The 27,114-nt window shown below is 32.1% G+C and overlaps 5 protein-coding genes across 9 annotated transcripts in view; 1 reads left to right on the top strand and 4 right to left on the bottom strand.

Moving 5' to 3' along the window:
* Positions 1-9,073, bottom strand: part of LOC413097 (dynein heavy chain 12, axonemal) — a 14,585-nt gene extending 5,512 nt beyond the window's left edge. The window contains exons 1-18 of the mRNA XM_026443707.1: positions 9,056-9,073; positions 8,794-8,982; positions 8,337-8,713; positions 7,920-8,166; positions 7,357-7,746; positions 7,058-7,268; positions 6,700-6,973; positions 6,241-6,621; positions 6,085-6,178; positions 5,864-6,018; positions 5,451-5,736; positions 5,180-5,341; positions 4,893-5,104; positions 4,695-4,812; positions 4,316-4,556; positions 4,004-4,250; positions 748-3,928; positions 73-674 (exon numbers count right to left, since the gene is read on the bottom strand). Coding sequence (XP_026299492.1) covers positions 73-674; positions 748-3,928; positions 4,004-4,250; positions 4,316-4,556; positions 4,695-4,812; positions 4,893-5,104; positions 5,180-5,341; positions 5,451-5,736; positions 5,864-6,018; positions 6,085-6,178; positions 6,241-6,621; positions 6,700-6,973; positions 7,058-7,268; positions 7,357-7,746; positions 7,920-8,166; positions 8,337-8,713; positions 8,794-8,982; positions 9,056-9,073 — 7,385 coding nt within the window. The remainder of the gene's footprint in view (positions 1-72; positions 675-747; positions 3,929-4,003; positions 4,251-4,315; positions 4,557-4,694; positions 4,813-4,892; positions 5,105-5,179; positions 5,342-5,450; positions 5,737-5,863; positions 6,019-6,084; positions 6,179-6,240; positions 6,622-6,699; positions 6,974-7,057; positions 7,269-7,356; positions 7,747-7,919; positions 8,167-8,336; positions 8,714-8,793; positions 8,983-9,055) is intronic.
* LOC100578388 lies at positions 8,341-27,114 on the top strand. Of its 4 annotated transcripts, none has more exons than XM_006570403.3 (5): positions 20,470-20,852; positions 21,470-21,653; positions 21,730-21,923; positions 23,917-24,126; positions 24,211-27,114. In XM_006570403.3, exons 1-5 carry the CDS (start codon positions 20,672-20,674, stop codon positions 26,907-26,909), a joined length of 3,468 nt encoding a protein of 1,155 aa, XP_006570466.2. In that variant the 5' UTR covers positions 20,470-20,671; the 3' UTR covers positions 26,910-27,114. The 4 variants fall into 4 exon arrangements, with proteins under 4 accessions (XP_016770220.2, XP_026299895.1, XP_006570466.2 ...); XM_016914730.2 differs by having other exon boundaries at positions 20,711-20,979; XM_026444110.1 differs by having other exon boundaries at positions 20,469-20,852; positions 23,917-27,114.
* On the bottom strand, positions 9,399-15,562 carry LOC552542 (muskelin). The gene is made up of 12 exons (XM_026444111.1): positions 15,256-15,562; positions 14,967-15,036; positions 14,637-14,779; positions 14,337-14,541; positions 14,020-14,212; positions 13,703-13,938; positions 13,363-13,643; positions 13,125-13,299; positions 12,851-13,051; positions 12,579-12,770; positions 12,249-12,491; positions 9,399-12,157 (listed from the first exon to the last, which is right to left on the bottom strand). The coding sequence occupies exons 1-12, from the start codon at positions 15,387-15,389 to the stop codon at positions 11,921-11,923; spliced, it is 2,310 nt and encodes a 769-aa protein (XP_026299896.1). The 5' UTR covers positions 15,390-15,562; the 3' UTR covers positions 9,399-11,920.
* LOC413096 (ubiquitin-protein ligase E3C) lies at positions 15,533-20,390 on the bottom strand. 2 transcript variants are annotated; one of them, XM_006570406.3, is made up of 5 exons: positions 19,951-20,390; positions 19,354-19,812; positions 18,728-19,263; positions 16,574-18,655; positions 15,533-16,513 (listed from the first exon to the last, which is right to left on the bottom strand). In XM_006570406.3, exons 2-4 carry the CDS (start codon positions 19,794-19,796, stop codon positions 16,581-16,583), a joined length of 3,054 nt encoding a protein of 1,017 aa, XP_006570469.2. In that variant the 5' UTR covers positions 19,797-19,812; positions 19,951-20,390; the 3' UTR covers positions 15,533-16,513; positions 16,574-16,580. The 2 variants fall into 2 exon arrangements, with proteins under 2 accessions (XP_006570469.2, XP_396547.5); XM_396547.7 differs by having other exon boundaries at positions 16,614-18,655; positions 19,951-20,386.
* LOC724878 (carbohydrate sulfotransferase 9) lies at positions 21,997-23,427 on the bottom strand. Its single transcript, XM_016914759.2, has 4 exons — positions 23,352-23,427; positions 22,955-23,271; positions 22,681-22,867; positions 21,997-22,617 (listed from the first exon to the last, which is right to left on the bottom strand). The coding sequence occupies exons 1-4, from the start codon at positions 23,367-23,369 to the stop codon at positions 22,105-22,107; spliced, it is 1,035 nt and encodes a 344-aa protein (XP_016770248.2). The 5' UTR covers positions 23,370-23,427; the 3' UTR covers positions 21,997-22,104.

Raw genomic sequence — 27,114 nt, 5'->3', positions numbered from 1 at the left:
GCACACAATGAATGAATCTTAATCATTTGGCGAGCAATCAATCGTATCACATTGTATCACATTCACGCACACCTCGCGAGAATAAGCGCTTCTTGCTTTTCTTTCATCAGTTCAGCGTAAGATTGTATGAGATCGAGAAAGCCGGCCGTTGTGATGTAAGTTTTTCTACCCGTGTCACTGTAAAACCGACTGCTGATATCTTTCGCGCACACGTGGAAAAATTTACAGGCGATCACCGCGTTCACTTTCACAGTTTCGTCGATGTTGATGTCGGTGGTGCTGCGCAGAGCCACTTGCTCGAGTGCATCCTCGGGCCACACGTCGAACCAGTCGATCGTGCAACAATTGACGAGGCTCGGATAAAGCCGAAGCCTGATCCTGAACGTGTCGCCAATCGGGCTGAAGCACAGCATTATGTGTAACTTTTCTTTGCAACGGTTACGGAAGAAGGAAAGTATGGCGAGCACCGATATATCTAAATTTCGATCACCGCCTTGAGCGGCCAATCGAGTCATCTCGATGATTTCCTGCCTTTCTTCGACGGTGAATATGTTCGGCACCTCGCCAGAATTTAACAAGCTGTCGATGTCGTTTAGGAATATGTCGGTTTTCATTTGTCCTTCGGTCAGCAGAAATACGTAATCCTTGCCCACTCCACCAGAATTTATCAGCACCTATAAACGAAATATATATTATTCGTTATTATTGTATTGTTATAATTAATATAATCGATCGTATTAAACAAACCTTTTTTATATCATCCCGCCATTCTTGTAGGCCATACATGCTACCCATTTCTGGTTGAAACAGGCCGAGAGCGGCTATGTTCGAAGCTAATTTCGTCAAAGATTGTCTACCGGATCCACCTACGCCAACCATCAACAAGCTACCGCACGGGATTACCAATATACGACAGATTCTAGCAAGATGTTCCAAAGCGTAACGGAACAGGACAATGTCCATCTTGTGTCTGTGCGTGATGTTGTACTCCTCGAGATAAGAGATGGCTACTTGTAAATATTCGTCCATTGACTTAACCTCTTCGTAATGTCGATCGACAGGGACTGTATCCACGTCCATAAAAGTGCCGAATATCAAACTTCGCAAGCTTTCCTCCGATAATTGATCATCAATCTTTGGCAAATAATTGAATACCGTATCGAACGATTCCCTTAGGTAGGCAGTAACCGTTTCCCTGATCCTTACGAACAGCCAGTGTCGATCTTTCATGTCGATTAACCTGTCACCGAAAACTCTCAAAGTTTCGTGGACCCAAAGTTTCGTGAAATCCGATCTCGTTTCGAAGGATTCTACCCTTATCATGGCGCAACCGGTTATCACGCGAGAAAAATCACGCAGGTTAAACAGATAATGGGATTTCGCCGGGGTCGGCCTCAGCTCTGCCTGAGCGAGTTGAAAAATATTCATAGTCGCGTTCACAAGATCCAAGATGACCGGCATGATTGCCGTGGTGAAACCGTGCCGTTGTAAACCAATCAACGCGATGTTTGTAAAAATTCTGATCATAGTATCTTCGGTGAATTTATCGATGGTGAACAGATTAAAGTGTCTCAAAAATCTATTGTACAATACCTGTCTACTGCCACCTGGTAGTCCCATTGCGCACACGAACATGGTGTCGTATATGTAAATCTTTTCCGGTTTCTTCAGATCGAACCATACTTCGTGGTCGAAATATTGTCGTAGCAGCTCGATCGGTGGTTGGGAACCGTAAATTTCTTTCGCAGGCATGTTAACATCATCGATAAACACGATACAAAACGTGCCAACCAAAGGGCCGTACATGTTTCTGCGTCTCTTGTATAATTTTAGTACAATCAGTTCCTGCGTCTGCGCAGCAGTGATGTGCGGAGTGAACGTGATGAAATTCGGTAGATATTCCTCTTCGCCCAATTTATTCATGATCAAATCGTTGATGTAAAAACTTTTCCCCGTCCCTGTGTCTCCATACATCAAGAAACGTTTGTGATATTGAATGTGCTTTAAAAATAGAGATTGATATTTTACCGTATCGATCGTGGGTATTATCAATTGAACGATACTTCCAACTTCCGAAAATTCCTCCTGCCTTGCCATGTCGGCGAAACGTCTCCACGCCCCTCTCCCACGATACGTGTAAAAACAATCGTGAACGAGATCCTCGGTTGGGATAGAGATTAAAATTTCGACGAGAAATTCGGGAAGCGGGTATTCCTTTTGTTCGTTCTTCCAAAAACTTAAGAAATAGTCGTTAAACAATATACGGGAAGGGAAATCCAGCGTACCAGCAATTCCCCAAATCATCGACGTTATCATGGTTGCTTGTAGCCATGGCAAAATGAATTGTTCGAAAGTTGCCAGATTTTGTTGCACCGCATCCTCCATATATATTTCGAAGATACTCAACGTCGATACAACTTGATGAATTTGGCCAACAAAGATAGTCGCGTGACAATTTTTTCGAATAAATTCTAAACACGGATCCATCAGCCAATGGAACATTTCTTTGATCTCGTTCTCGTAACTCTCTTTCCATATGGGATTTAATTTATTCATCCAAGAATCGAGGAACGGCACCCAACCAAGAACACGCGGTTCCACGTATATCATTCCACAACGGGACACCGTGGCGGGGGAAGCGTGCTCAAGATCCATCGTCTCGAATATCATTGACATTACACCGGTCATTTGTATTATCTCGCCTGACGTTAAACAAAGTTTTTTATTGTCGTCGAGGACGGTATTGAGGTTCTCGATCCACACCGCATCGACCGGCCCGTCGAAAATAATCCATTTCCTATCCGGTGTGTCTTCGGTGGAATAATCTCGAAATGCGACTGCGCAGATACCGTCGGTCCATTCGGAAGAAACAGGATCGAAAAATCCGTACAACTGATCCAACGTTATAGATTTCGGATTGATCGTGAAATATTTCGTCGTAATTCCATTCGGCTCTTTCCGTTCGTACATTAAGGTTAGGGCACTGGCCAAAGTGTGAAGTATGGATGTTTTACCGCCGAATGGCTCGCCGACCAGCATAAATCCGTGACGGACGATCATCATTTCGAACGTTTGTATGATCTTCAACAGGAAACCGTCGACCGGTTGTAAATTTTTCTCATTGCAAACCTCGTGGACAGCTTTCAATAGTATATCGTAGCTCGGGGCGGGTAATTCCAATCCCGGGAACAGATCGGAGACGATACCTTGGAAGAGTGGGACATCGTGGGCCAAGAATTTCGGTAGATTGACGTCGATCACGGATCTAAGTAACAACACTGACTCGTTCTCGTCCGGCAACTGTAACTTGATATTTTGCGCAGCTGTGAGCACCGTTTTCACGGCTCGCATCCCATAGTCGTAGTGGGACTGGGAGGACAATTGTTCCGAGCATAGTTTGTACGTCGTTACAATCTTCGTGGAGAGTTCTCGGGCGGTGCCGAATCCGGAAGAGTAAAGAAATATTTCAGCGATCATAGCGTAGTCGGGCACCATCATTGCCACGGTTCTAAAAAGAACTTTCAAATTATCCGGCAATTCCGAACGACCCGCGTACCCAGGATTCATCGTGATGCAAACGTAAACGGCCGGATTTAATTTCAATTCGGTCCCCTCGAAGACGAACGTTTCCAGTTTGGCGCGCACGGCTTGAATGATGCAAAGAATTTGTTGGGCGACCACGGACAATACTTCCAGATCGATTCTGTTGAACTCGTCGAAGCAAGACCACGCCCCGCACGAGGCGAGACCTTTGAAGAATTTCCCCATATTTTTGTAATCGAGACCTTCGGAACAATTGAAAACTACGCATTGTACGGCTACAGCTCTGCCCAAGTCTTTCGTCGTTTCTGTTTTACCGGTACCGGCCGGGCCTTCCGGCGCTCCATTCAAGTTCAAGGAATAGGCACCGATCAAAGTGCGATAACATCTAGAAGGGAAATCTTGAATGTTAATTCTTCTCGAATCGAATTGATTTCAAAAAAATCTAATTTAATTTTCTTACCTATCCGTTAGAGGGGTGATAACGAGACGAGAACAATTTCCAATATACTCGTAAGCATAATTCACAGTTGTATAAATAATTCTGACGAATACGTCGTCCTCCCAATAGTAGCGCAATTGGGCCAACCATTCAAAATCCGTTTCGTTTATAATCTTCTTTTCGATCAATAATTTCACGACATCCATAGCGTGCACGTCCAACGTGATAAGAGCATTTAACGTAGTTCGATTTTGTTTCGTTAAATGTCCTGAAGAATATTTATTTTTGATATTGTTTATTTTTTTTTTTACACTCTTTTCATCTATTTACTACCTTTAACTAATTCAACCATTTCCAATATTTGGTTCATGAGTTTCTCGTGAAGTACCTCCATTGTCGAAGGCATACGTGTCATAAGGCTATTTTGAACTTCCATGGTCCAGTAAATTTGAGAAACGCATAGGACAACCATACCGGGCCAAATACGTACCCACAAGTCTCGTTTATTGACCTCATAATCGAGATAGCTCATAAGGATCTCATGTCGTACGGATCTCAACATTTGTTCCTCCACCTAACCTCAAAATGTTGCGTATACACTCTCGTAACTAATCGAATGGAATTTTTTTTTTTTCTTATATAAAAAAGTATTACGTATAGTAATAAAGTATTAAGTATTAACGTGTATTATATACACGTTATGATTACACACTTGAATGAGCCATCGTTCCACACAACCTCGTGCCGCAGCAGTCGAAATCCTTTCCTGCATTCTAACTTCCTCGTAATCTTCGCTAAACATGGAACATATTTCCAATTCTTCGTCAAATCTGCCGAGTTATGCATCATTAGGAGATCAATATTTTTCGATTGTCACATTCTTAATCATTGACACCTTTGCATAGTTTACCGCAGCCTATTTATGCCTTCGAAACATTTTCGAAGATGCGGTTGGACTCGAAGAGGTTCCTTTGTTTCGGATAATATTTCGAGCATATCGTCGTTACTCAAGAAGAAAAATCGTGGAAAGAAGAGTCTCTTTTTCTCCAAGTAATTTAATACACCCTCGTTTACTTTTTCCATCAACATATTAGCTTCCTGCATGATTTCCAGAAGACCCACCTATGTAAATAAACACAAAATGTATATCTTGTTTAGCATTCTTTCATACTATAGTCCGTTGATTCTAATACTTACGGAACCAGCAGTTTCTCGCACGCGAGGATCCTTCGCGACGCCATTCATCGCGCTACGAAATATTCTGTCTACTTGAAAAAATAATACCTCTTCTTCCGGTAATTGCGCAACGATATCTTTGCTTGAAAAGATAGGTAATAAATACATCCATTGTACTTGAACCTAAGAAAAATATAAAATATAAAAAATATATATGTATATAGGAATAAAATATATACATATGTAAAAAAGATAGGAAAGATAATTGACGAAATAAAGCTTCTAAAAATACTTTAGTCCATTCTTCTATCGTCGAGTGTATTCGATGTAAGAGAAAATAAAAATTTTTAACTTCTTCTTCGATAAGCTTGACAAACGCAGAACCTCGCATCGCTTCGACCTTTATTATATGCTCCTCTAAAAGCATTTGAGTGTCGTCTAATTGCGTCAAAATGTTCACTCCTGAATCTTTATAAGGTATAGTTAGAAACAGTACATCATCCCATTCACTGATCATCTTTGCTAACAAATCTGCGAGTGCGAGTTGTTTCGTTGCGCTTATGCTTATTGTTTCGTACCTTGATCGAATATGAATCGAAATTAGAACTTGTACGGATTATATGGAGAGAGGAAGAGAGAGAAAGAGAAGGATTTATGATTTAGGAACAAAAATGATAGACATGAAAAATAAAAAGTTCAATTTACTTTTCTATTTCTTCCATCAAATTCATCAAGATAATTTTCCTGAATGTTGTCCCAGCATCGGGGGTAAGATCGAAACCTGCTATTACCGACATTTCATCCCAATGAATTTGTCGCATCGCAGGATTTCGAAAAACTGCTAGCAACGGTATATATTGCTATGTGAAAAGTAAGAGAAAATAAGGGAACGTTTTTATATATATAGCTATTCGTTGAAAAACCACCTTGAACCATTTTACATCTTCCATAAGTTGATAGGTTAGTTTTAAAGGCGCCGGTTGTTGTAAAGGATCCGAGTCGTCTGGAGATCCTGTGAAACTATCGGTAATATCGATTTCTTAATGATTGACATAACGTTCGATAATTGCATCGAATATTACCTGTGCGGATAATTCATCGCGATCTCTATCTTTATTCTTGTCCTATACTGTTTGTTTATTTTACTGAAATTTGAAAAATAATCAGTTGCCTTGTTTTCAACATCGTTTGAATCCAAATATTCGAACGGGCCATCCAGCCAAACGTCCCTATGCCTTTGCCACTGATAACCTCGATAAATTAAATCGTAATACGGCATTATAATTTCTTTCAATTCATTGATACGTGGATATTCAGAGAGGGGATATTTAAAAAGTTTCTCTTCTTCGTTGATCCAATTCACCCTTTCGTCCATACGATCTAAATCACGGGCGAACTTTCGCATGAATTCGATGTACTCTCGGATGCGATCTGCATAATCCATATCATTCATAATTTTCAATCTGATAGGGATGAAAACGATGAAACGATACAACGATACAACAACTTTTGTTTCTTAATATTATATATTGATATTTCACCTGGGATACATGTCCTCGACTCTCGCATTAAGATCATCGATTTTCTTCACAAGTTTCTCCTCTAATTCAAATTTAGTTTGCTCGTACATGGCGCTATTTTGTTCGAATATTGGTCTTATCCGCTTTAACCAATGAATAGTGTCGTTGTTCAACTCGATATGATCTTTGGTTAATGTTGTCATTCCGATTAACGATGCCATCATGCGCAACGATAAAGTAATCTTTTCCTCTAATGATCTCATTAACGTTGACGCGGCATACAACATATATTCACCTAAAATGAAATTATTTTTATTTAATTTTTTTCACACTATAACGCGACTATTGTAATTTCTTTTTTTTTTCGAAAAAAATTTACCTAATTCGAGTAATTCTTTGGTATTGTAAGGAATATGTAAAGCACGATCCCTTATATCTTCGAATGTTTTACAAATCTCAAGATTATAATTTCTATGACTTTTGACCAATTCCTCGATAATCAATCTACGCATCTCTTCCGCGTAATAAAGAAGCCCCGCCTTTGCTGCGACTTGATTTATTATCCCGATCGAAAAGTATTCGTGATCCGGCTAAAAATATAAAAATATTTCTTTTTGTCAATTTAATAAAAAAAAAAAAAAAAAAGAAAAAGTAGATATTACGCGACAATGAATTTACCATGCCATTTATATCTCGAATCAGTCGATTAAAATCTTCAACCTGAGATATTTTTTCTTGAAAACTGTATCCCATTCTACCATAGATATCATGCGATTTTGGATCAAAAACAATATTGAATTTTTTATGCAGTTGTTCAACATATTCATTGAAGGGTCGAAAAGTGTCTCGCAATATTTCTTCAAGATGTTGATACGTGTCTTTCAAGTACCATTCTGGTAATTCGACTTTAATATATTCTCGATGAATTTTTACACTAACCCAAGATTCCAGTGGTGACAATTGTTGCGCGGTAAGTCTAATTTGATTGACAATATTATAAAACGCGTTACAAATTTCAAGCATCGTCGGGCTAAGAAATAGATCATTTTCCTCGCATTTTAATTGAAGCTAAATAAAACAAAAATATCATTGAATTCTTTTTTCCAATTCAATTATTTATACTTTAATAAGTCATACTTTCTGAAGTTAGCAGCAATGATTGTTTTTGATTTATTGTTAACCGTTTAATCAAAGGATAAAATTCAAAGATAAATTAACTTTATATCTTTTTATCGTTTTACCTTGAACAAAGGTAGGATTTGCCTGTCTTTTAATACTTGAAGCAAATATTCTATAGTGTTTATCATAAGCGTGATAATTTGAAGAGAGAGCAAATTGTTGGCGCAGTTAAGAAAATTAGGCAAGGAAAATGACGGTACGTCACTAAGATAGCGAGGTTGAGAGATCAGTCGCACGATGTCGCTGTAATAGACACTAGTGACCATAAGCGCGCCTTTTTTCGTATCATTTTCTACCAAATCTAAAAATCTACAATCGTTCGTTTTATTAAAAAACTGGTGACTTTCATCGCTTTTTATTATTCAATATCTGTGTACGAAATTTATAAACTTTTAAAAGAAAAATGGTGCATTGAAATTATCAAAAATTTTCAATAAAAAAAATCTAAATTTGTTTGCAAGGAAAAGGAAATGTTTCACCTGTTAAAATCAAGATAATCAAATTCTAATCGATAACGTCCGAAATCGCAAATCCATTTTGGCATCAAGAAATGAGCCTTTGCTACTATGTTTTTCATCAGTTTGTGAGGTAAGTAATATTTTTTTTTAAACGCGCATCGATTTTTCAAAAATTTTGGATAAAATTCAGTTCGTCCGGCAAGCTTGTACGGGGGAATTTCTTCTAATCCCAAATTACAGATATCTTGACATTCTATCGCTATCACCTTTTTTAAAGCCATGTCGTGCATTGATTCGTAATAACGTGTCTTTGTTTCGAGCATTTGATCCTCAAAAATATCCATGTATTTCGTTCGTAAATTAACCGATATTAAATTTCGAATGTTTTCTTCCCATTCCTAGATTTTTCAACATATAAACACTTTAAATTTATTTACATATATATATAATATATATAACGAACTGTGAAATTACATACAAGTAACAAGATATTCGGGGGTAATTTATTGGCAAACTCTTTCATTTTTTCAAAGTAGAAACTTTGGGGACATTCCAGATGGCACTCGTTCATAGTTTGATAATCGGCTAATTTTTTTTTCTGATAAATCTTCGACTTTGTTACCACTAATTCCAATACGTTTCGCACCTCTTCGATATTACTTATTTTCTAAACGGAAATTTTTTAATACACACATTTTAATAAACGCATAATTTGGAAATTAGAAAATCGAGTTGACTACCTTTTGTAATTCAAGCATATCTTTGGAAAATTGTTCGATATTTGAATAAAATTCCAAGTTCGGTGTTTTAATTAATTCACAAGTAACATTTTCCTCTTTCTCCGCGTTCGGCATTTTCCTTTATTTTCTTCCTTTCCCTTTTTCTAAAGATTATTAAAGATTTAAATTTTTATTATTATTATTAAAAGATTCTTATATGCGTTTTCTCGTATGAATTTGTCGAATTGAAAATCAACATTGAATATTGCCGCTTGTTCTTCAACTCATCCGAAGTTATCCAAAAAAACTAGAAATAAACTAGAAATTATTTTAACACCATTCAAATTATTGCAACTACAAATAATTCTTGCAAAAAATTCACTTTGTTTATTTCGTATGTACACATTTGGGATACGAGTTCATTTTCATTTTACAATTAATTATTTGTTTGTAACAAATGATAACGATTCTCAAATAAATGCATGTGACTATTGGTAATGAAACAGTTATATTTAAATATTGTGAAAAAAGAAAAAGAGAACAAATGATTGAAAACAAGAGATAATTAAAAAATAGTAGTTATGGAGGGTGTTCTATCTAAAATTTAATGATCAAACTGTGCTACTATGCATTATATAAGAATAAAAATGCATAAATCGAAACGATATTTTATTAAAAATGATGATATGTTCGAAGAAATGAATATTCATTCGTGCTTACAGTTGTTTTCGAATTTGTATGTAATACGAGAGACGTTTAAGCTTAATTTTTAAGTTTTGCGGAACACATATTGGCACAGTTTGATCCAATTTTGAGACACTTTTGGCTTCTCTGTCGCGTCGTCTATCGCAAAGGGAACGTCGAACAAAGAGACAAATAGGAATTTCACAAACAATACAGAACTATAAAACTTTACAACTTATATGATAATTATATGATTCTTAATCACTTATAAATCACACCGGTGAATCGAATGGTGATTTTTTTTTTTTCTCGTAATATTAGTTGACTAGAACTTCGAATATCACGTTTTAGAATTCTACTCAACGTTCTTGTCGAATTTCGTAATAAAATCAGATAAAATCAGGTATAAAATCCCGAGACAAATCTGATATTTAGCTTGTTGATACGTATGCATAATATTTATGAAAGCAATAGTTTTCATTGGCTAAACGTGTAGCGTACGCAACGTACTTGTATACTTCCTTTGAAATAGCGTGAAATTTTTGTTTTTTTTTATTACGTATAAAATAAATTTCGATCACGGTCGATAAACATCCGAAGATATTTCCATGTTATAATCACGCTCGATTAAATTAATAATTATTAACAGATTGTTTGACAAAAATTGTTTTTATCTCGTTTTTTGCTGAAAATTGCAAAAAAAAAAATCTGAAACGTCTTACAAAAGTTTCGCATCTTATTCCTTTTTTTTTCTTTTTCGTTATTTTAACGATCCTCGCATGGGTTCGTTATTTTTCTTATGCTAAATCGAAATTGTACAATCGTTTTTATTCTTCAGCGCACAAAGTGTTATATACAAAGATACGCTTCTGAACGATCTTCCCATATATTCTTGAATAATCGTCGCAAGATTCGCTATAATCACATTCTTATAATGCTACAAATATAATGATAAAGCAATGCTATGTACAAGATGTTTCGCACATGTCATCAAATAATGCTTATGGTACAAAAGAATTAACAATAATGACAACTTTTAGATATTACTTTCTATAGTCACAAAATATATATACAAGATCTTAGAAACAAAAATACTTAAAAACGTGCTTTTTTTCTTTATATCAATCCTATCACAAGCAAAAATGTTAGCGCATTTTTTTATATTCTTCACGATAATCAATTAATGATACAGAAGTATATAACTTATAATAGAACGTATGGATGTACATAATATTTATAAAAAATTCGACTAAGCTTTATAACATTTACCATGAAATATATATATATATATATAATAAATTCATATCATGAATATACGTGATAATGATAATTTTTAACTATTTCACATGATGTACAGATGAAATGTTGCAGTAACAATATATTGTATAAAATATCTTTAACAGCGAACAAAGTGAAGCCATAAAAATAGAAGAATATACATTTTTTTTTAATGCATTGCCTATCTGTTGCACTTATGTTGCAATTTCTCATTAACATTACAACATTTTAACGAGTTTTCGTTTCATAAAAATTTGCAAAGCATCCCTTCGACATACATATATATATATACAATGGATAAAAAAGAACTTTTAAAAATAGTCATTCTTCAATTGCTTTAAGAACGATAATTATTTATAGACAAACGTTACTATATATTATAACACAGTAACTCCAATTCGTTGGTAGTTGAAATAGGTTTGAACAACGTAACGTTATCAGAGTGAGCAATTATAATATTTATCAAATTAGCAATCAGATCTTAGCAATCATGATACTAATCAGATTTTATAAAATAAAATTTACAAATGAATTTAAGAAATCTAGAAATAGTAGTAAAAACGGCTAGAATTGTCCAAAATAAACGAAAACTCAATAGAAAAAGAAGAAGGAAACAGACAGGCTAAACACCTTTGTCTCGATAATCGCTTTCTTAAATATATCATGATGAATATATCTTTCTCTTTTTAATTCATTCTTTATGCAAAAAATTAGATTGTGTAAAGAGAAGGAGAGATTGCACGTCTATATCTGAGAATATTTTTCTCTTTTTAAAATACAAAGAATTACGTTATAAAAATAACGTTTCTTTTTAAAGATAAAAATTGTTTTGATATAATAGGAAATGTCTTTACAAGATAACGAAAGGAATTTGTTTGCTTTACATTTCAAAATATTTTTAGTTAGATTTTAATTATTGTTAGATCACAATGGTAAAAGATCAATCAAATTAGCACGAGGTTGGGTCGATGATTCGGGAAAAAATTCTGTTAGTTTATCGTATAATTCAGTTCTCAAAGTATGAATATCGCGAGTGGTCGAATAACATAACGATGTATCCATGTTAACTAAATTTCCTAATACGGCGTCTGAACTATTTGAATTTGTGGCTTCTCCTAACAAGTTTTGTTCTCTGAATAGAAGGGATGTTAACAATTGAAACTGTAATGAAGAAATGTATACATTTGAAAAAGCAACATTGGCAAGGAGTACTCATGAATCATTTGTTACTTGATTAAAAAGATGCTACTACCTCTTTCGTTTGTTCCGCATCATTATGATCAATAATTTCCGATACTTCGGTCTGTAAATATTCAAGCGCTTCGACACTATTGTTCAAAGCTAGTTCTTTAAATTTGTGTTTTCTAATAAGTAATTTGCATTTTTTTAAAATTTGTTCATGAGACGGTCTGCATAATTTTAATTGCCAGAAATCATCGAGTCGTAAGTTAGGAAGACAGGATCTCCCAGGGTTTCCTCCGAATAAAAAATGGACCTAATAATATATCATATAACGTCATTATCATTATGGTGCATGAAATGAAAAATTCATTATAACAGTATATAATAGTATAAAACAAACCTTTTTTACATGATCATAAACTAATTGATGCGCATATCGTGGACATGGTTCGTAATCTTGCATTTTACTCCAATATTTCTCTCCGACGTTATCATTTCGATAAATACAAGACCATTTATTGTTTTTAATACTATATACCCAAAAAGAATTTTGAACGCTATCAAATCTTTTACCCTTGTCTTTACTTAAACCCTGAATAAATGATAATTAAAAAAAAATTTAAATACCAAGGATAATGATTAATTTTAAAGTAGATTTATTATTATACAAACCGATAAAACATATATTTCTCCTAATTCAGGATCAATCGTAGCTCTTTGCGTAAATCCAGCTGCCGGAACATGATTCGAATCTTTAGCACCAAAATCGTTAAAAATATGTTCGATATGATTTGTATCGACCTCATATGTGAAAAAATCGCTAAGATCTTCTTTGCCTCTTTGACCCGCGAAAATATATAGCTTCCGCAATCTCTTTAAAAAAGTAAAATTTCCAAATTGTATTATATTCATAACATATATTGTATAATAAAATATATATACATACAGGGTGAAATAACATAGAATGGCCAGCTCGAGATCTAATAGTTGGTGCATTAGTAGGACACGGTCTTGCAATGTCACAAGCAAGCCTATTCCATGTACCAGTTGGTACATGATAAGAATATAATCCGGAAAAAATTGGTTCGGTTGAACTTGATACCATACCATGTTCTTCGGAGCTATAAATATATAGATATATATGTTAAAATATCAATTAATAATTATTGCGTTAATCTACTTACTTTGTTGGGGAAACAAGTACACGACCACCAAATATATAAATTGTCCGTTTTTCAACATCCATGGACATTTGATGATCAAAAATTAATTGAGGTCCTCCTACAGCACCCGTATCTTCTGATATTTGTGTCCATTTGTTTGATTCAATATCATAGACAAAAAAATCACTCTTTAAATTTTCCGGCGTTCTGTATTCTGCATCTAAGTATTTACCAAGAGTAAAAAGTTGCCTACGTTCTGGATCAAGGCACATTTTGTGGCAAGATCTCGCGCTTGGACCACCCTATAATTTAGTATTTGAATTCTCTACCAAAAAATACACTTCTTTTTTTTAAATCTTACCACAGCTTCTGTGTCTTTACATATAATGGTCCACTTGTTAGAAGCTATGTTATACACCCACAAATCTGAAAGATCTTGATTTCCATCCCATCCCCCAAAAAGATAAAGAAGTTCTGCACTCGGATCAAGAACCATTTGATGACCTCCTCTCATTCCTGGTTTACCCTCAGTGAATGATAATTTAGTCCAAACTGCTCTATAAGTTTGAGCATTGATATAGTCATTCAGGAGACCCACTGTATTGTAAATCATATACTTTCTGAGACTATATTATGAGATTATGAGATAAAAAAAGATAAGAAAAAAAAAATACTCACACATTACTGCATTACTAATAAAACATTCAGCTTGCAAATGATCACCTTTTGTAACTAATAAGTCATATAATCCAGTCAATCTAGGGTCCTCAAGTGGAACACCAGTCACTCTTTGCAAAGTATCTACAATTTCTGATTGTTCAAGTTTTCTAAAGTGTTTCATACACAGTCTTATTACTTCTTTTTGACGATACTGTAATTTATATATATATATATATTTGTTATATATATTACACACATATATTATAATATATAAAAATATATAAAAATATAAAAAATATATTATTCCTTATTTGAATATATTATTCTATATTTACCGCATTAAGCCATTCTATACTAGGCTTTACAATTTTAACATCATCAGTGCCAGTTAATTGTACATGCCAAATAGAAAAATTAAAACTAGGGCCCCAGGATTGTAATGGAACAATCTTTATATATCTAACTGGAAAATAATTTTCTTCATTTCCTAATATATGCTTCAGATCAAAAGTTTCTGGTACTGAATCATTTTTTAATCCACTAAAAAGCATATCAATATATATATATATATTTATTTATTTATACATAAATGCATATATATAAACATTTCTTATTATTGTAAATTTAACACGTACTTCTCTAAAAGTTCCATCATGTTTTCTGGTTCTAAACCACCATATACTTTAAATTTTTTTATATTACACACATGTGTTTTCTCATATTTACCAAATGTAATTGTTTTTACAATCGAGGGAAATCGTAATTTTAATATAAGAAACTAAAAAAAATAAGAATATTTGTTGTACAAATTTAATGTACTATATTAATTTTAACAATATGAAATATTAAATTTTATCTTGACACAATTAAATAAAGATTTATAATTTCAATTCCTTTGTAAATTCTGTAACAATTTTTTCAACACATTTTGGTAACATATCGAGTTAGTTTTGAACAATGTTTACCTGTGGATAAGTGTCAATATCGGAAGACCAGCGCGATGTCTGATCCGATGGTTTATCTACAAGGATATTTCTAAAAAAAGAAAAAGAACATGTTAATTTAATGCTTAGTAAAAAGTCCGGCGTAATTAATACAATTATTTATTTCATAACTTCATATATAATGGATTTTGTTGTTCAACATAACCATTATTGTAGGTTAGAAAATTATTGCCATGTTACGATTGTTTTCCAATTTGTAATTACAAAGTGTAGTTCGAAGAAAACCATTTAAAATTAATGAAGCACTTACTCTGGCACATAAGATGAAGAAAAGCTGGAGCATTTATAAATTTTGAACTCCAAAACTTTCTGAAAATTGCTATTCTCGTTCGACGCCATGTTACACAAATGACATAAGCTTTTAACACTAAATGCGTGTGCCATTTTTATAGATATATATCTAAAGAAGAACACTGTATGAAAATATAATTCGAAAAAACGATGTAATGTATTGTAATAAATTACTATTTGGACAAATTATAAATTAAATTTTATCTTTTTAACTTTTAACTTTTCAAAACAAAATATTCTATTTGTGTACAACCTTTATTAAAACACTATTCAAATTTAAATAACATATCTGTAATAAATGTATATGACATGTCAGGATTTTTTTTTTATTATTTACACTAAATTAACGAATTCATAAATACATATATAATATATATGTATACATACACATATATATTTACATAGATATGTATATATATATATACATATACATATATATATATATATATATATATGTCTATTCTCTCATGTACATTTGATATCATAGTTGTTGATAGTTATGATGTAATACAAAAAATATACACAATTTACAGTTATAGGCCAAGGGCAGAAAAATAACAACAAATAAAGTACATAAATACGTTAGGTATATATATATACATATGCGTATATATATGCGTATGAGTTGATACGTATCGAATAGGATAAACTGACGTATTTTTACAAACAATACACATTTGTTCATTGTATTAATAATTGTCTCCTTAATAGACTAATTAATTGGCCCCTCCTGACAATATTATGTTTATTGCCTGATCCGACGAAGATTTATTAAATTATTCTGCCCTATAGCAGACAAAAAAAAAATAATTGAAATACAATCTATCTTGTCCTTATTCGCTGTTATAGACAAACACAGACATTTAAAGCACATAATTAACATTGAATTAAATCACTTATCCAATAATGAATTATGACTTTCATTTTTGCATTTTGTTTTCGTTTAATATTCGTGTACTTAATGTTAATTACGCTTAAAATTTATATACAATCAGGTATCACCGATTTAACTAAAAGAATTCACTTAAAATTAAGATAAAGATTGAGTTTTAACTCAATTCAAAACCTGCACCAGCTTGTATTGCATATAAAAGTTTCTCGCGTAGAGTTTTCTCATCTGGAAATTCTGGTAGCTTTAAAAGATTCATACAGGTACTAGAAGTCGGTAGGCGATCAACACTGCCGGCGTGTTGAATGCAAAAAGGTGGATCGAGTTCCTAAAAAAATTAATATACATGTATATATATATCTATCTATTTATACGTATTTACACGTACCTATTAATTAGTCATCAAAAAAGAAATAACCGCTTTGTACCTTAAATCCAAGTAAAGGCGGTCGACTGCAGCTCGTAACAAATTTGAGTAATTGTCCTTTTTGCTGGTCATTAAATTCATTAACAACTTTCCAAAATGCGGTGATTGTCGGATGATCAGGTGCATATCCTCCCGTATAGTTAGTATGTAATTTTAAGTCGTTTACGTCGACTGGAATTTGTGCACCCGATATCAAAACTTGTAGTTCCTTATTGTTAAACATTTGAAGCCAATCCAGGGGTATTACACTACCTATACCTTGTTTAAATGCGTAACACTGCGCTCGAATCTGTTTATTCAACTTATAATCGGCCATCAAATGAATGTATTCGATACGATTATGATTTGTAACAGGAATATTGGCACCGCCTGGTTTCAATTCATCGATTCGTCTTTCACCTAGTTCGTCTGACAATACGGTAAAATCTAGACCAAGATCCGCAACATCACCTTTGTAACTTTTTAGATACAAAAGATTCCTATACATAATTGGGTCTAAAGAAGCTAAATGATGAACATCAACATCTGATTGACGACCAACGATCTTTGAGAGGAAAAATTCTGCAAATGGAAGTTCCACTAATAAATTTTCGTATAAAGCTTTTCCAAGAATTCTACCGATAAAATAATAATGCTTCGGGAAATCATCAACCAATAACTGCACTGTAGGATTTGGATACAGCATATTATCCTTGGTAAGCCTAAAAAAGCCTCTATTAGGGTCGAAACTTGTTTTTAGTAATTCCGATAAAAATTCTCTAAAGAGGCCACCACCGTCTACACCAGCTTCTTCTAAACCAGCTGTATTAAAAAGTTGTACGCGCATTTTTAATCGCAATTCTGGCTCATTTTCCGGTGATAATTTCTCAAATGCGTCCTCGTAGAGGTAATTTCTTCTTACCGATATCTGTATCGATGGTCCTTGCATAAAGTGTGTCAGTTCACCTTGTTGTTCCGTTTTATCTCGATAAATCAATGATTGAAATGCCACTACTCTATTATTAAATGGTACAACAAATGGTATTTCGCGAAGAAGCGTTAACGTTCGAACTTCTTTTGCAGTAAGAGGTGGCCCTTCTTCTAATTCTTCACGAGTGAACACTCGTAATCCTTGAAAAGGAATATATCCTCTCAATCTACGTCTGCGAAATGTGAAATCTTGAGGTTTATCAATTGGTATCACAATATTTGAAGCTATCCAATGACCTTCTGGACAAAATTGTCGTCTCAAGTCTCGCATATGCAACTGACGTAATAAACCAACTGTTACTTTGAATAAATGAGTCCACATTTGTGTATCTTGTTGATTTCGTAGGGAACATGTTGGGCCGAGAACAGCTCTTTTATAATCGTCTCGCACAGTTGGCCGGCTATCGGGAAATGCAAGCTCGACCAAACCTAAGCAAACGCCTTTTAAATGACTTGATAACAATACTAATTCCGAAGTTGTAAACGGCATTGCTTGTTGTCCGTTAATATCTAACGATTGATCTTGAATAAAAAATTCTGTATCATGTAATGTTGCAATAAGTAGACTGAATAGGGAACAAAATACAGCTAATAGTGGAATTATTTTTTTTGTATCTTCGGTAGAAAGACCAATACCCCGTGATATGATTTGCAAGAGAGGCGTTGCTCCGCCGAATAATGACATTTGACAAGCTGATAATAAAGCGGCCCATAAATTTTTTAAAAATATTGGCTTGAAAGCGAGCATGTATAATAATTTATATTTATGAATGGCTAATTTGTTAGTGATCAATAAATGATGACAGAGTTGGCACAATGGTTGTAATACAGATGGATCTTTGCTTCGATCTACCGCTAACAGTATTCCTTGAACACGTTGTTCTTCGTTCAACATTTCTGAACATTCATGTAAAATATCGGCTTGATCTTGGTCAATCATACTTGTGGTTGATTCCGAGTCTGAATCATTCGCTTGCTCTATATTTTCTTCAACAACTAATGGTATTATAGTTGAACTCATAGATGCAAGAACTTGTAAATAATTAATAAGAATATCTTTAGATTTACATGCAGCTGTAATAAAAAGAAAAATCTATTATTAACGTTCTTATCTATTTTTATTATTAAATTATTTTATATACTTACAAAGTCGATTTGATTCTAAAGATAAAATGGAATAAAGTAAACTTATGGTTGGTTCAATTTCAATTCTATTAATACATTTAATCAATTGAATATAGGGAAATTCTATAAATTCAGATAATGATGGAATGATAAACATTCTTACTGCATCAGACATTTTTGGAGATAATATACTTCTACAAAGTTCTTGTAAAACAAGCATAGAAAAATTATCTTCCTGTTCTATAAAAGAAATTAAATCTAACGGTCGTTTAATCATATCTACTAAACATTTTGAAATTGGAGTTGGAGGAACAGAAGTAGGTTCCAACATAGATGGAACTTTATTATCTATTAATTTTCTTAATTGATCAAAATATTTATGCTTTATCAAATAAATGAAGATGTTTCTTAAATATTTATAACTATTTTCGTGGAGAACTTTTTCTGCATCTTCTCGACTTGTAAATGTTTCTATCACTCTCAAAGGTATAGCCAATGAATAAGCTCCATTCATCAAAGCTTCTGAATTATGTTGCATACACATTCGAAGAATCCACCTATAGATATAATATTATCTTATTTATATTATCAAATATTGAATGATATTTATTGTATTATGTTTTTTTTTTTTTTTTTACAGAATTTACCTTAATCTCCATAACCAATCTGAACAATTTACACATTTTTGTTTAATTTCTTGTTGATGTTTCAAAAAATGTTGAAGTGTCCATATTAATCTATTAGCATCCAAAGTATGATTATAAAAGAACAATAATTTTTGGAAATATATTATTAACTCATCTAGATTTAAATTTCTTCGGCCATTTATTTGTTGTTCCTCGTCAAATTCTGTCCTTTTAATTATTTTTGTATTCTTTCTTATTATAAAACCACGCACAAGTGCCTGAATTTTTAATGCTGCATTATGTTTTTTACGCTGTTGTTCTCGTTTTAAACGTTCTAATTGAGCATGCTGTAGTAAAACTGATTTCTCATCTCTTCTACTTGCACCTGCTAAATTTTGTTGTGGTTTACGTCTATAATCTCCTTCAAAACTATACATGATGCTTCGGTTTCTTTTTAATAGCATAACATTCCTATTTGTTCTTTTTTTGAAAAAAAGAAAAAAGAATAACATAAATTAATATTGTTTCTTTTGTATTCAAATTAATACTATAAATTTAAAAACAAATATTAATATATATTTAATTACAATTTTTAATATAATATTTTTAACTACTTACATTATAGGAAAGATGATTGAATGACAATTTTACCTAATTATTCACAAGATTCTTCTTTAAACATAAATATTTTGCAGTAAAGTATCATTTCTTAATGATAGAAAAATATTGTCAATATTTTCTCATTTATCTTTGCATACTTGACAATATTTAATGCAATATCAAAATTAATGGTATCGTCAATTCTATTCAGAATTTTAATTTACTTCTAGGTAAAGTTAAATTCTTTTTTCTCTATAAGGTTAATATCTACAAAAACTATTACTCTTTTCTCAATTTATATTGTGATATAATTTACGTTGAAAATTAAACTATAAGCATATTCTCAGAAATATGTTTATTTCAATGTCAGCAAAGAACAACAAGCACCAGATCGTATGTATACGTCTAGTCATCAAATGCTCGCCATATTTTATTTTACGGACATGTTGAAAATCGCAACTATATAATGCGCTTGCGTGTATGCATGTAAGCTTGCATATATATAAATTTATATATGTGTATATGTTTATGATTTTCTTTTTGATGAATGAAATCAATTATATAAAATTAATTCTCTTTTTAGAAAGAACAGCTTCATAACATACTTGGAAAGAAATTTAATAACATAAAGTATATCATGTCTAATAAAAACTTAAAAAATTCCAAACAAAGAAAAAAGTGGAAAGTATATAGCTGATTTCGGAACGCGTTCTTTCATTTGCGTGAAATTAAATCAAGAATGGCCGGGAAGATGGCGGCGGCAGAGTTAAAACATGATAATGTTTCGTGCTATGAAACTGTGAAAAAAAATGCATCAGCAATAACATTACACAGAGAAATAGAATGTTATCAATTTAGATTGTTAGACTTGTTTTACTACTTGACTTCTGTCAGTTTTTTTTTCATCGATATAGCAACAGGTGAACAAAGAATAAAAGTGTATATACTATATAGCTATTCCTGAAAAAGAAATTCTTTCTATGGAAAATAATAAAATTTATTAAAGAACATGTTTTAATAAGTGTAAAGGATCATTGGCAAATTGATGTATGTTTAATATGTTTCGTATGTAAAGTAGAATATCATAATTTCTTCAATTTCTACATACATATACGTATATGTATGTATATACTTATATATATATATGTATACATACAATATATATTATAAATATACAATATATATTGTATTTGTATATATTTTAATAATGTTATTATAATCATAATAATATAAAATTCACATTTTAAAATTATCTTTGATGATTTCTAAGCACTTTTTCTTTCTTTCTTTCTTTTTTTCTTTTTGATTTTAATATAAAATGTATAAAAAATGTAAGTTTTATTGAAAAATTTTTCTTAAATTCATTTTGATTTTCTCCAAATCTTATAAGATTTTATGAATTTATAAACTAATAGGATTTTTTTTTTTTTTTAATAAGAATCATATTTCTATTATTAATATTAATATTATATTATTAATATATATACCAAAAAAAAAAAACATAAATATCATTATAAAATATTTTTGTTATTTATAGATAGTATTGTGTTTATAAAATATTTTCTACAAGGCCAATTTGTTTGGGGATGTTTTGCTTTGAGTTTTACAATTTTACCTGCTGGTATTATTCAAATATTTAGTTTAAGATGGTATCACAGCGATGGTTCTATTAAAAATATACATTGGTTATTGCATTTTTTATTCTTAGGAGTTTTACACAGGTATTATTATTTATGTTTTCTTATAATTAGTTTTGTTATGCCTTTTCTGATAAGGCAAATAATTTGATTTTTTTAGGTATTTAATTTTACTTTATTCCACGATACATTCATTAAGGAGCAAACGATTTATGAAGGATAAAAATTGGGTATATAGACAGGAAAGTGATATATGTATGTTACATTTATTTGAGTCATTTATGGGGGCTGCTCCGCAATTAATATTGCAACTATATATTATGGCAGTTTTACGTTATATACCATTATGGACAAGTAAGAGAAAATATAAAATAATTAATTTAAACTAAAAAATTAAAAAAAAAATAAATAAATAAAAGCTGTTAAGTCTATGGTAGAGATTATTATTGCTCAAATTGTATTAATAAAAATTATTAAACATAATTATTTATCACACTTTTATGTCTATTATCACTCTTAAATATATTTTAAATTATTATATAGGTAAATAGGAAAAAAGTTTAAAATCATTTTCATAAACTTTGTTAACTTCATCAAGCAATGATCTAGGAACATTTTGTATATATTCTTTAACTAGAGTAGTAGTTGTAACTCCACGTGGATTTATATTTTTTAAATCATTTTTTTCATACAGATATTCATTTAATCCTAATTCTTGTATTAAAAATTTTTGATCTCTATCGAAAGTATCGAATTTTAAAATATAATTATACGGAATTAAACAGGGTTCACAAGTATCAATAAATGGTGCCCAATGTTCATCAAAGTATTTTTCTTCTACTATAAATCGAAGAAATTCTGTAAATGTAGGCTCTAATTTCGTTTCATTTGGTTTCCTATATCGATGATATTTGTGCGTAATATGACGTCCAAATCTTTTATAATAATAATCTCTTCCTTCTATATGTTCCAATTTATCTCTATATGCAGAAACAAGACGTTCAAATGGATGGCGCACTATCAAAAATTTCGTTGTTGTATTTAATTTCTAGAAATAGAAATTATTTATAAATAATTAAATATATTTCGTTATCTTGTATGATATACATACTTGATATGCTTTTTTAACATCTCGATCACGTGGAAATGCTTTTCTAACAATTGTATTAATTTGTAAAATATTTCTACGAATCAATTCCATAGCTGATTCAGTTAATACACCTCCAAGTGTAGCAAAATGCTTCATCCACGTAGAACTTGCTGCTTTGTATATAGGGCACCAGGATAATCCATGTATTCTATATAGAATATATGGAATATAAATTTATAAATTATATCTTACAATGTAACATTTTTGAATATAAAATAAATTATTATATACTTACGTATCAATTATCATATTTGATAATACATTATCTAAATTTGAACTTGTTCTACTTATAGTTTTACAATATTGTTCTAATTCATTTTTTCTAGAATTCAATTGTTCTTTTATATTTTTCATTTCTTCTATTGAAAACATGGCTATAGATTTATTACTTATCAGATTGCTATGCTTATTATTTTCATTATTAATAAAATTGTTACTTTTCATATATTTGTTTATATGTAAACATGAGTTACATAGTAAACTTAATATTAATATAAATGACATGAATATTATAACAAATATCATAACTAATTTTAATAATGTTAGTTGCCTCTGTAGAAGAATATAAATATTTTTTATTTTTATATTTATATTAAATATGTATATATATAAAATATAAAAATAATACTTACTTGTAATCCTGAGAACATGTTAGCAAAAATATGTATACATTTCACTTTCAAATGATACAAATATATTATTGTTTGACATTTAAATTCTTATATGCGAAGAATTTTTAAAAATAATAATATTTTGACACATAAATATAATATAATATATATGACTTTAAATATAATATATAGTATAATTTGAAGAATTTGAGAGGAAACTGAAATTGAATGACTACATATCTTCATATCCTCTGGTCCGCCCCCAAAGATAACAGAAGCACAGGAATGTAGATATTATTCATATTATTTTATCTTCTTTTATCAGAATGTAATATGTTTTAGTGTTAGAATCCTATTACATGGCTACTATCTAAGCATTCTATTTGGAAGCTTGCAGCACTGAAACTTTAAAAATAATGTTCTCTTCTCTTAGAGTAGGGTGGGTGTTTAAAGTGCTAAAAATACTATAGCTTCCACTGCCACTGTCACTGTCACTAACTAAAGACTTTACCGGATATATACAAATAACAATTATATTCAAAATCAATGACATTTAATATATTTTTAAATAAATATAATTAAATAGGTTTATCCGCCATAGTGTCCTTTTGTTCGTTGAGCTGGGCTATAGGTACATATACAAAAGCTATGCAAAAGATAAATCCTGACAATAATGAAGCAACATGGATAGTATTAATCCTTCAGGGTCTTTGGCGAGCTGGAATGTTAATATCCAGAATAGCTGTCTTGGTTTTAACAGCAGTCTGTCTAAGACAATGGTCTTTATTATTTCTTGGTAAGTATAAGAGTGAGTTAACAAGATTGCTCAAAATAGATTTATGCCTTTCATATAGTGTGTGCTCTGTTGTGAATGTTACAGGATTCCACTGGCTCTTTATGACCATTTGGGTACTTCTTCAAAACACAAATTTTTGCCCAACTATATGGGAAGAGCGTATTTATAATTGTATCATAGGATTGATTTATTGTTTTGATTTTTTTAATCTACGTATCGGTAAATCTCGATACAGAGTATTTATATTTTATTCCATCATTGTAATAGAAAACATAGTTTTTTTAGTCGTGTTCGTGTTATATTTCAAAGATATCATTAAAACTGAAAAAATAATAATAATGACCAGTTTTATAATTGGTGGAATGATGATCGGTTTGATGAGTATGTTGTTCTATTATGGAAAATTTCATCCGTCCAAAGTTGGAAATATAACCGAGATTGGTGACAAGAAATCAGAGATTGTAACCAACAAAGCTGTTACTCCTAGATCTTTTAAACAGTATTATCCTAACTCGTTTACGGCATCTTCGTGTTCTATCGATCGTTCTCAAAGGACCACTTCCGAGGAAATCACAACGGACAAACAATATTTATTGACGAACATTGTACAAAATTCGGAATGTACGGAAAACGGTGTTATCAATCAAACTTGCCAAATTGAAAACGATTCACCATCGACTGCTGCTGTTTGCGTTGTTTCGGAATGTGAGTCGGCGCACAACAATGTTTCAAAAGACGAGAATCCATCGTCGAACATTTTACCGAGTAATGCGTTTACCATAGCTGATAACACTTGTGAATATCTTGAAATTCACGACGATCATAACAATTCGAACGAAAAGGATATTCATCGTCAAAAACGCAGAGGTATTTGTTTGCCGACCATCCACGCATTGGACATAGACAAAGATGTTTCAACGAAAGATTCGAACGATTCTTGTCTTCCATTGCAAAAGAGACGTGGCATTTGTTTCTCGAATCAGCTTATACTTGAAATGGAAAGCAACGACCAAGGGAAGGTTATAACCAATAGAAATTTGATACTGGATATAAGTACGAAACGCAACGAATTGGAGAATTGTTCTTTGAGTAACATTTGCAAAGATTTGAACAGTATTACAATGTTAAGGGACAGAATGGAGATACCGACGATATTTAACGAGAGTTGCGAAAAAACGGAAGAAACGGAGAAACTAACCAAGGAGTTACAGCAGAGGGACGAAACGATGAGTTGCGTTACGTCGATTCACGATTATGAGAACGTTTGCCCTCTTGGTGTGGCCAGGCCACCATGGTGTATTCGTAGTTGGAAAGGATATACAGACATAGAAACTTACATCCATGATGACAGCGTTGTCAGGGATAGGAGAAGGGATACTTTAACCAGCACAACAACCGGCACCACTTACAGTTCAGAATTTTCCGACACCACTTGCGCAAGCTCGATATTAAGAGGAATTCTAAAGCAAGATGATTATCTCGACACGCTTACGTATGATTTGATAGATTCGCGGGAGTTAAAAACTGCGTACAGTGAGGATATTTCTGCGAAAAGGATCGCTGATGTGGACGAGCAAAATTCCATTCTATACATCGCAAAGCCAGTAGTGATAGACGACAAAGGTGGAATGTTCGCGCTGGATACCATATTGGAAGAGCACGATGAAATGGCCACGGAGGAAAAATTTGAATATGATCAATCGAATTGTGATTCAGTGAGTACATTGGTTAACACGATAGATCAGATCAGGAAATACACGGCAGAAAATTCCCCTAGGCATGTATACCACACGACGGGTAGCCAGTGGGAAGATTTTGATCCGAAAAATTTGATAAAGAAGGCCCAGCTTACGAAAGCGTTGTTCAAAACTGATCTCAAGGATCCTGTCACGTGTAGCAGGAATTATATCAATTGTTTGGAGGAATCCGAATCTATTATTCGAGAAAAGGATGAGATCGACACTATTAAAGATTTAGTGAAATATTGTACAATAGAATCGATTAAGAAGACACCGTTGATTGACGCGATACTTTCCGATTCGCCAATTTTAGGAAATAAAACCAAGTTACAGAAACAAGGATTTATTTCTTCTCGAAAAGACGAGGCTGACTCGAAGGAAAATGATCTGTACGTCGAAATGAGTCCGTTGGTACCTGTTGAAAATGTTAAGATTGTACATAATAATTTATCCAATACAGTATCCCCTAATATCACGAGTGTTAATTCAAATTCTGCAGATACGAAACGGTTAGACACTAGTACATCGTATATTTCCACGCAAGTGAAATCGAATTCCGATAATACGGAAAAATTAGAACCGATCTGCGATAAAGTACGTAAAAAGCCGATCAATTATCCGAAACGGAAATTTTCTTTGTTAAAGGAGAAATTTGAATCCAAGTCGCAACTAGTTTACGTTGTCACTCCTAATAAGGCTATTAAAATTGGACAATCGACCGCTTCGCCCGAAATCGAGACATCGAAGAAAAATGTTTCGGTAATTTTAAAAAAATCGGCCGATTATATAAAATACGATAAAGAGAATTTAGCCCCTATCGCATCGTTTAAAGTGTGTTACGAGAAAAATACATCGAACGATAAATCTCACTCGAATCGAGAAAATATCGATCTTATTTACGAGAACGATAAATCGTTATGCAATAACGATTTAAATTTGAAAGAAAGAAGACATATCTTTTTAGAACAAGTTTTATCACCTCCAAAACTATTAACTTGGAATAAAAAAAAGTCTTTTAGTGGGTCTACTGTAAAAAAGATATAAAAACTTTTACGTATGTATTGCGCAATTATGAAATAATATTTTTAATAGATCCGATAAGTAAGATTATAATAATGATTTAATATTATTATATATACTTATTTGTTTATTATTATTAGGCCAAATGTTTTTGCAAGAGAGTGATACTTAATTTTATTTTCGTACAGAATAATGTTATTTTTTTATACTTTTTGCGTGATTAGTTTTT

Source organism: Apis mellifera, linkage group LG11, assembly GCF_003254395.2.
Source record: "Apis mellifera strain DH4 linkage group LG11, Amel_HAv3.1, whole genome shotgun sequence".
NCBI lineage: Eukaryota > Metazoa > Arthropoda > Insecta > Hymenoptera > Apidae > Apis > Apis mellifera.
This window is presented reverse-complemented; position numbering and strand designations above follow the sequence as displayed.